The following is a 10,485-nucleotide window of genomic DNA, read 5'->3' on the forward strand; positions in this document are numbered from 1 at the left end:
TTACAGCTGTCTTAACCGTGGCTTGTGTACTGCATCATCACTGTGTCTGTCACGCAACTCTGTTGCCCTTTCGGGCTTGAACTGATGGTAAAACTTACTACATTATTAACTGTCTTGATATTTACTTTGATAGCTGACGCTCGCGATTATGGTAAGGGGCGTTACATTTCCTACGCGTGATTGCAGTGTTCGGCCAATCACAATGCACTGGGTCAGCTGGCCAATCAGAGCAGACTGCGCTTGTCAAATGAGGGGGCTTTGTAGAAAACGAAGCGTTTGAGAGAGGTGGGGCATAGAGGACCTACAATAATGTACAGTATTTGAAAAATAATGTGTTTTTTGAGCATTAAAGCATGTCAACATATTCTGTTACACCAAATACACAAAATAATGATCTTTTAAAATAGCATCATATGACCTCTTTAAAATGCATTTTTGTCCTTTTTGTATTGTTTTACTACTTACACAATTATTTAAAGTATAAAACATTGCTATTTACAATACACAGCGTGGTTTTTAATCATATTTGTAGGGGGAGAAACCATCAGAAAGGGGGGTCACTTATGCCTTGGGCCGGCTCTGTCCTAATTAATAATACTCACAACATATGCCAGATAAAGGCGCTATTATTTAATAGATCATATATAATGGTTAAGGGGAGCATGCCAAATAAATTAAAGTCCACTCTGTCCCCATCCAACACCAACAAAATGACTGTACTATGTCAAGGGGCTAATGGATATTTATGGGTGTAATTTATATGCATTTTCTACATCCATTTCTTTATAAAGTAAAAAAAAAGCATTGAAATGAAAGCATCCAGTAAAATTAACAAGTGTTAAAGTTCGGTAAGAACAGCACAACCATACCAAGTGCTGCATAGATTTTAAAACATTTTAAAAGATTTTAAATGAACCAAAAAATTAGGTTCTTGGGCGCGGGAGGTTACTTCGCTTTCTTGGATGCTGGAGGTTTCTTCTCTTTCTTGGGTGCGGGAGGTTTCTTCTCTTTCTTGGGTGCGGGAGGTTTCTTCGCCGCCTTGGGTGCGGGAGGTTTCTTCGCCGCCTTGGGTGCGGGAGCTTACTTCGCTTTCATGGGTGCGGGAGGTTACTTCGCTTTCATGGGTGTGGGAGGTTTCTTCTTCTTGGGTGCGGGAGGTTACTTCGCTTTTTTGGGTGCGGGAGGTTTCTTCGCCGCCTTGGGTGCGGGAGGTTTCTTCTCTTTCTTGGGTGCGGGAGGTTACTTCGCCTTCTTGTGTGCGGGAGGTTACTTCGCTTTCTTGGGTGTGGGAGGTTTCTTCTTGGGTGCGGGAGGTTACTTCGCTTTCATGGGCACGGGAGGTTACTTCGCTTTCATGGGTGCGGGAGGTTTCTTCGCTTTCTTGGGTGCGGGAGGTTACTTCGCTTTCATGGGTGCGGGAGGTTTCTTCCCCTTCGGTGCGGGGGGGGGTTTCTTCTTCTTGGGTGCGGGAGGTTACTTCGCTTTCTTGGGTGCGGGAGGTTACTTCGCTTTCATGGGTGCGGGAGGTTACTTGGTTGCTTCGCTTTCTTGGGTGCGGGAGGTTACTTCGCTTTCATGGGTGTGGAAGGTTTCTTCGCTTTCTTGGGTGCGGGAGGTTACTTCGCTTTCATGGGTGCGGGAGGTTATTTCGCTTTCTTGGGTGCGGGAGGTTATTTCGCTTTCTTGGGTGCGGGAGGTTTCTTCGCCGCCTTGGGTGCGGGAGGTTTCTTCGCCGCCTTGGGTGCGGGAGGCTTCTTCGCCGCCTTGGGTGCGGGAGGCTTCTTCTCTTTTTTGGCAATCATTTCATTTATGTTGGTAATATTGTCCAGGTTATGAGGTCTTTCTAGCATTAGCAACATAAAGCACAAAGATAATATTTACAGGTAGTGGTGTCCACACATAAATTACAGTACATCACAATCGTATAAATACTGTATAGTGTGTATAACATTGCATATGGCTGACAATTGTTTTATTAATGTTTTTCTCATTCATCAAAATCCCAACTCACCATTTACTATGTTGGTCACAATGTATGTTGGTGCTGGTCTTGGTGCTGAGTTACTAGCATTGTTATAGTTAGGGCTGTCTTGTTTTATACTCTCAGTATTAAGTCCTGTGACAAAGAAAACGATTAACAGTTTTTGATGACATCCTTGCACATAATAAATACTTCATACATTACACTATATTGTGTATTATCTTATTTACAGTTTATAAAAGTAAGTGTAAGGATGAAAGAAACTCAGATACTTTGATCCCCTGAGAAACAGACAATACAAACATACACAGGCATCTTCAAGACAGCCCACAGAGTGGAGGTGCAGGAAACGCCTCACTCACATATGCATCAGTTCCTTTTCATCCCCTTCCTTCCCCTTCCCCATCCTCCCTCCACTTGGTTCACTCAGAATGGTCAATAGTATAATGTTCTACATGAATGCAAGTAATATTTACAGTCATGTTTGGTATAATTTGAATAGTCTCAGGGCGAGTGGTACAATGGTCTCAATCTTACAAAAGTAGACTAAAAGATAATACAGATCCTAAGAGTTAAGAGATATTTTGATTACTGTAGAGGTTGTGTCATTCCATGCAAGTTACCTTCTGTTCCCATTGAGGTGTAAACCACCCAGTAGCGGTGGAACTATACATGTATTCGTACCGAACCGTCACGGTGCGGACATCTCGGTGCACAACGAATACAGGCAATTCACCCCCAATCCAGAAGGGAGCGCCCGCAGCAATGCAACGCTGTTTGATAACCGGCCGCCAGCAGAAGAACAGCGAATGTCGTGAGTTGCGCACTTGAAAACAAAGCCCACTAGTCAGGTACCATGTGCTGACTCTGAATGCGTCTCTCACAGACTGGCAAAGGAGTATACTTTAAAGGCTTGTGCACAACTGTTTGTGAAATGGAGCTTTGTGCTCTTGTCCTACCTCTCTCACTGGGCACAAATCCAAATATTCCATAATATTTCCATATTTGCATGTAACGTATCTGAATGCTAAACTATTATTTATTATGTAAATTATTGGCTGTGTACTTCAGTTCTAACGGTGACACAGAAGCGGGCACGCTGATGTTTGGTTCACTGTATTTTATTTTGATAAAGTACCAACTGTGCTGTGAAGTTAGCAATGCTGGAACTGATGTGTTTTGTGTGTGTGTGTGTGCGCGCCGGCGCGATCACTTCAATTGTTTCCTTATACCAGCAGAATCAACTTTAAACACTTATTGTCTTATTAATAATGCATCACTGTATACGCTCAGCATATATAGGCTACGTTATGTGTCGCACTGTTTTTTCCCTTGTTTATCTGTAAACTAAATCAAATATATTTCAAGAATTTATTCCTTGTATGTATGTATGTATGTATGTATGTACTGCAGATTATAACAATGTAATAATATTTAGTATTTTCACATCTAGGTGGAAATTTTTTTAATTTGTCCTACTGTCTGTTCAAAATAAATGAAAAATAACCGAGCATAGTAGATTCCCCCCCCCCCCTTTGGTACCAAAATCATATCGAACCGTGACCCCAAACCGAGGTACGTACCGAACCGTGACATCTGTGTACCATTCCACCCCCTACCAGCAAATTCCAATTGTTTGTACATGCCTCCATTTGGGAGATGTTTTGTCTTGGTTGTGTATGTAAAGGATTGCAGCAAAAGGGTCGGGGCAATTCTGCAGCCAGAAAGAGCCCATAGTATGAAGTGTGTCCACACACTTTACACTATGTATTTTTCTAAAAGTCAGGTATGCATCTTACTCTTAGATTCATCTTTGAGAATTTAATGTTTTGAATTGATTTGATATATTTGAATTGGCTATGTAATTGGCATAATACATATTTACCTGACTGATAATAAATTGTTAAATTTTATTCTATTCTGTTTTACTCTGTAATTATTGACTCTAGTAGATTACGTTGTATCCTTGTTACCGCATTTCCTGCGTCAGGTTAGTAACGGGCTAAAATTCAGTTGTGATGGAGCATAGGGCACACCAACTGTATCTTTAGAGATCCGGCTAACACTTGGTATTAGTTCAAGTGTACTTAGATTGTAAGGGCTTATAGGGAATTTCCTTTTAGGTCAACTGGATGTTGTTCGACCAACCTAAATAGGGTGAGCCATGACCTCTGTTTATTGTAATGTTACTCTAGCTAAGTGTACATGGGAAACCATGGCATGACCATACCAAAACTACTATCAGGGAAAGAAATGTTGGTCGGCTTATATCTATAGTAGTGGTCGTGACCTCTGACTAGAAATAATGTTGCTTTATTCAAGTTTATACAAATCTATGGGGGCTAAATAAAAGTACTTTTAGAATGAGCAAGCATAGGAGTGGCCATCTAAAGTATTAGTCAATTACCAATTGTCTAATAACCAAGACTGACGAGACCGTAAGGTACGCTAACGGCCGAAGCGATATCTTTGAGCGACATGAGCACCCGATAATACAGATCCTAAGAGTTAAGAGATATTTTGATTACTGTAGAGGTTGTGTCATTCCATGCAAGTTACCTTCTGTTCCCATTGAGGTGTAAACCACCCAGTAGCGGTGGAACTATACATGTATTCGTACCGAACCGTCACGGTGCGGACATCTCGGTGCACAACGAATACAGGCAATTCACCCCCAATCCAGAAGGGAGCGCCCGCAGCAATGCAACGCTGTTTGATAACCGGCCGCCAGCAGAAGAACAGCGAATGTCGTGAGTTGCGCACTTGAAAACAAAGCCCACTAGTCAGGTACCATGTGCTGACTCTGAATGCGTCTCTCACAGACTGGCAAAGGAGTATACTTTAAAGGCTTGTGCACAACTGTTTGTGAAATGGAGCTTTGTGCTCTTGTCCTACCTCTCTCACTGGGCACAAATCCAAATATTCCATAATATTTCCATATTTGCATGTAACGTATCTGAATGCTAAACTATTATTTATTATGTAAATTATTGGCTGTGTACTTCAGTTCTAACGGTGACACAGAAGCGGGCACGCTGATGTTTGGTTCACTGTATTTTATTTTGATAAAGTACCAACTGTGCTGTGAAGTTAGCAATGCTGGAACTGATGTGTTTTGTGTGTGTGTGTGTGCGCGCCGGCGCGATCACTTCAATTGTTTCCTTATACCAGCAGAATCAACTTTAAACACTTATTGTCTTATTAATAATGCATCACTGTATACGCTCAGCATATATAGGCTACGTTATGTGTCGCACTGTTTTTTCCCTTGTTTATCTGTAAACTAAATCAAATATATTTCAAGAATTTATTCCTTGTATGTATGTATGTATGTATGTATGTACTGCAGATTATAACAATGTAATAATATTTAGTATTTTCACATCTAGGTGGAAATTTTTTTAATTTGTCCTACTGTCTGTTCAAAATAAATGAAAAATAACCGAGCATAGTAGATTCCCCCCCCCCCCTTTGGTACCAAAATCATATCGAACCGTGACCCCAAACCGAGGTACGTACCGAACCGTGACATCTGTGTACCATTCCACCCCCTACCAGCAAATTCCAATTGTTTGTACATGCCTCCATTTGGGAGATGTTTTGTCTTGGTTGTGTATGTAAAGGATTGCAGCAAAAGGGTCGGGGCAATTCTGCAGCCAGAAAGAGCCCATAGTATGAAGTGTGTCCACACACTTTACACTATGTATTTTTCTAAAAGTCAGGTATGCATCTTACTCTTAGATTCATCTTTGAGAATTTAATGTTTTGAATTGATTTGATATATTTGAATTGGCTATGTAATTGGCATAATACATATTTACCTGACTGATAATAAATTGTTAAATTTTATTCTATTCTGTTTTACTCTGTAATTATTGACTCTAGTAGATTACGTTGTATCCTTGTTACCGCATTTCCTGCGTCAGGTTAGTAACGGGCTAAAATTCAGTTGTGATGGAGCATAGGGCACACCAACTGTATCTTTAGAGATCCGGCTAACACTTGGTATTAGTTCAAGTGTACTTAGATTGTAAGGGCTTATAGGGAATTTCCTTTTAGGTCAACTGGATGTTGTTCGACCAACCTAAATAGGGTGAGCCATGACCTCTGTTTATTGTAATGTTACTCTAGCTAAGTGTACATGGGAAACCATGGCATGACCATACCAAAACTACTATCAGGGAAAGAAATGTTGGTCGGCTTATATCTATAGTAGTGGTCGTGACCTCTGACTAGAAATAATGTTGCTTTATTCAAGTTTATACAAATCTATGGGGGCTAAATAAAAGTACTTTTAGAATGAGCAAGCATAGGAGCGGCCGTCTAAAGTATTAGCCAATAACCTCTGTCTAATAACCAAGACTGACGAGAATGTGACTGTAAAATACGCTAACGGCCGAAGCGATATCTTTGAGCGACATGAGCACCCAATGAACGAGTACAATAATATTAAAGAATAAACAGAATAATCAGATGTCTAGATAAATTATCCTATAAATGATTCATATTAATTGGCATTCTATCTCAAATGCGAGATCATAATAAAATGGAGTCAGATTAAATAATAAAATGGGGTCAGATTAGAGTTGAATTTTGAGCGCTGAAAAGACCGAACACGCAAGAAACCTTCGGCCACCACTGGATACCTTCCTTGGGCCAAGTGTGTGGACCTTACATAATCATTCATGTTGTACACATTAATCTATTATAAATGTAATTATGAATACTGTTGTACAATATGATTTAAACTTTCAAGTCAAATGTCTCCCAATGGTGGTTGATTTCTGTGTGTAAGCACTGTAACATTGATACAGTAGTACAGCCGTAACGTTTTTCACTTTTTGCTGTACAAATCCAACATCAGATGTGTTTATTTGAAAAGAACCGCTTTTGTTGTCCCCATGTAACACTAACCCAGGACTGTTGTAACACTCATTATTTTTAATGTGCTAAATAAGATTTTAGGCTTACATACTTTGTAAGATTTTATACTCTGATTGTTTTAAAATGTATTTTAATGTATGTCTGTGTATCAGTTTTTTTTTTTTTACTTCATATTCTTAATCATTTTGACAGTTGTGGCAGCTATAAATTGTTCCACTATCAGTACTATCAACATGGGACTTTTTCAAAATATTTTCCAACAAGTACTGTCTACTAATTACAACAAGGTAAACTCACTTTTACATGGTACTGAGCATTCAGGATCAGCAAGCTTGCGTTTCCTGCTGACACCACCTGTTAACATTAAGCACAGTACAGGTTATAGATTACACCTGTAGCTGTAGTACTCATAAATCTCTTTCATAAATGACAATATTCTCTTACCCAGGTCATTGAAGAGGTGTTTTGCATGTTTTTCCAGCAAATAATAAAAGGCGGTTTTGAAGTTGTCAGACTTTAATGATTCCAAAATTTTTCTCATTTTTTCCTGGTCTATTTTTTCTGCTTTGATCTCTGCATATTTTTCAGCATGTATCATGCCCTTGTTGTATAGTTCATCTGCTATTGGCATCACTGGAGTAACGTTTTGAATAAGGTCTGCATAGTTTTCATCCACAAACCTGGCCTCTGGGGATAAATGAATAAAATGCATTACTCTGCAACTTTTAGACAGTTTTTTTTTATTCAAATTTAGTAACTCAACTTTAAAATGAGACTAATGATAAAATTAGTAAAAAAAAAAAATAATATAATGGAACAGGAAATGTAATAAAAGGAAAATGTACTAGTAATTGTCTACCAGGACATTGTCCGGTAATTTTCCAAACATTTCTGTTAACCCTAAAACACAATGCACTGAACAATTCAGGTAAAACTCCAGTAAAAAAAAAAAGTATAGTAAGTATAGTATAGTATAGTAAGTTGCAGGAACATGCATCTGAAACTGGTGTCTACATCAACTTTGTTGCTTTCTTCAAACGTTTCTTCCATCTATCCATGAAAAATGCAGGACTATACCAAAATTGTTTTAAAACATTAATGATGAGCGCTTCCATTAACCAAGTTGTGTGTGTGTGTGTCAAGTTTACATTTGGCAATTTACATACACATTTAGTTTCTCTTAATAGCTGAAATAGAAGAGAGAGAGAGAGAGATGCATGTATTCCCAACACAAGTTAACTTTTATTTTACAAATCTGTGAAAACTGTTAGGTTCATATGGATACTGTAAAATGATATTCCAGGACTTTTCAAGCACTACTTTTTTGATCCACAGAGGACCACAGAGATTTCACTTATAAAACAATATATTTATTATCTTTCAAATTATAAAAAAGGTAAATAGATTTTTTTATGGGCTGTCACTATAATTAGCCTAAATGTGGCTGATGAGTAATTGTCTAAAAAATCATTTGAATTATGCTGCTTAATTTCAGTTTTAGGGCATTAATGATTAATAGACTTTTATAGGGATTTGTCAAATGATTTGTGTGCTTTGTTCATTAAATAATTGTGATGAATTTAATCCTTTATGAATTATCATTTAGCAGTGTAAGATTACAGTTAACACCTTTAAATATTAATTTATTCAGTTCAGTAAATAACACAACGATCATAGAAAATGCCATAAATGTATCATTCATATACTGTATATAAAACAATTCAGATACCACTACTTCATAATAAAGAAAAACAAAGAGTTCGGAAGCATATAGGAAATATATATATATATATATATAGACCATATAAATTATATAATCATTATGATCACACTCGTAATTGCTTTAACAAGCTCATTGTTCTGCCTAAAAATTAATGTTAGCTGACTGCATGATTTCTATTCTCTTGAACTGTTCATTTCTGAAATGGACAGGCATTACTTTCACAGTCACCTCTGACGGAAAAGAGCTATACAAAAAAAAAAAAAAACTCAACCCGCTAACACCGGAAGCCATCTGGCATCGTTGAGAAACGGCAATAAACAAGATAAAGTCCTTTAATTCACATTCACAGCTCTTTATCTACACATCAAGTATTATAATAGGAATATATAATCTCAGAGAGAGGGTTTTATCGTGCTGACTGTCGTAAACGAACGCGACACACTGTTTAAACGCTGAACAGAGATTGACAGCCCGGCGGAGGGAGGACGCGTTTCCGCCAACTATAATTTCACGATGTAAATATTCTTCTGTTCTGTCCCTCATACCAAACTATGAAATGGCTTCAGATGACTTTGAATATAATGCACGAAAACTTAGGCCAATTGGTGCTTGTCTATTCCTTTAGTCTCTCCTTAAAAATTAAACGGTGGTTTCATATTGTTTTTTTAATAATTCAAGCACTTTTCAAGTAACGCTAGCCTACCTTTTCATAAATCTGGCTGTTTTCAAGGGTTTTCCAGGACTTACATTTTAAAAAGTCAAATTCAAGTACTTTAAGCACCGTGTACGAACCCAATTCTAGTTAATTCAATTTAGCAAAAAGCTAAGTATTTTTCCAGCGCTTATCATATCCCTATATCACACATCATGTAGGCTATGATTGATTTGTACCTTCGCATTGCTCCCGCTGCTCTCCTTCGTGGTTCTCGCTCATTTTTGTGGATAACCCCAAACCCACAAATGCAGATGATTAACTGTTAATTTTTTTTTTAAATTGTAAACCTATCGAGACTAAGTTTAACGCTTCGTTGTTCACGTAAATGAGGTGGGGTTTAGTCAGGTAAAACGAAAGTATGGTGAAAGCCGATATGATTGGTCCAGCAGCTGATTCGCGCAGCATAAGCCACTTCCTTTGGCTTGTTACCTGTAAAATATATGATGATTAGAGGGGGATCTGTACATGCACAGGTGGGAATGCATTGCTAATCAAAAAGATTCAAAGCATTTAAAAGCCAGAGGGATAGGGACTTGATGGCAGTGGTTTAGCTTGTAATGTGTGATCGGGGTGAGCTGGCTGGGCAACAATTCATTAAAATACTTCTAACATCACCTCTTCAATATGGGTGGGTGATTCCACACTGTATATCCAGTAACGAATCTGTACTGATCCTGCAAAATGAATGAATAACTCCAGATAAGTACAAAAATATTACATATTACGAACATATGCAGTAGGGTGAATTCGGGTAATCTGGGACATAAATTGACTTCTGCGATTTATTTAGATCTAACACATTAGATCAACATACTAGACTTTTCTGAAATCCCTAAGATGTTTTCTAACCACACCAGAAGATAGAATGTTGATACCCAGAGGAGACATGTCACACCTATTAGTGTTTTTTTTGTGCCAAAAAAAAAACTGCCTGAATTTGATAATCTGGGACAGGTCACTTTGTAATCTGGGACATATGTATTAGGCCTAAAAAAAGCCTATATTCAACATACTTTATGCATGCCAAACACAATATCACCAATTTTTAAAAAGCATTATGAAAAAAATGACAAGTACAGAAATCTCAATAAGGAAATGTATATATAAAAAAAAAAAGAAAAATAATTAATTTCTGTACGCAGAATTAACAATCTACTGTGTTAATTCATTTTAATTCATTTA

General features: G+C 38.0%; 1 protein-coding gene across 2 annotated transcripts; it reads right to left on the bottom strand.

Moving 5' to 3' along the window:
• Window positions 1-1,120: 1,120 nt before the first annotated feature.
• On the bottom strand, window positions 1,121-9,624 carry LOC107568742 (uncharacterized). Of its 2 annotated transcripts, XM_016254736.1 has the most exons (6): window positions 9,480-9,624; window positions 7,310-7,552; window positions 7,163-7,219; window positions 2,012-2,116; window positions 1,688-1,843; window positions 1,121-1,175 (listed from the first exon to the last, which is right to left on the bottom strand). In XM_016254736.1, the coding sequence occupies exons 1-6, from the start codon at window positions 9,520-9,522 to the stop codon at window positions 1,159-1,161; spliced, it is 621 nt and encodes a 206-aa protein (XP_016110222.1). In that variant the 5' UTR covers window positions 9,523-9,624; the 3' UTR covers window positions 1,121-1,158. The 2 variants fall into 2 exon arrangements, with proteins under 2 accessions (XP_016110222.1, XP_016110223.1); XM_016254737.1 differs by lacking the exon at window positions 1,121-1,175 and having other exon boundaries at window positions 1,540-1,843.
• Between the last annotated feature and the right edge of the window lie 861 nt (window positions 9,625-10,485).

The sequence above is a fragment of the Sinocyclocheilus grahami genome, unplaced genomic scaffold (assembly GCF_001515645.1).
Source record: "Sinocyclocheilus grahami isolate Dianchi unplaced genomic scaffold, SAMN03320097.WGS_v1.1 scaffold1277.1, whole genome shotgun sequence".
Taxonomy (NCBI): domain Eukaryota; kingdom Metazoa; phylum Chordata; class Actinopteri; order Cypriniformes; family Cyprinidae; genus Sinocyclocheilus; species Sinocyclocheilus grahami.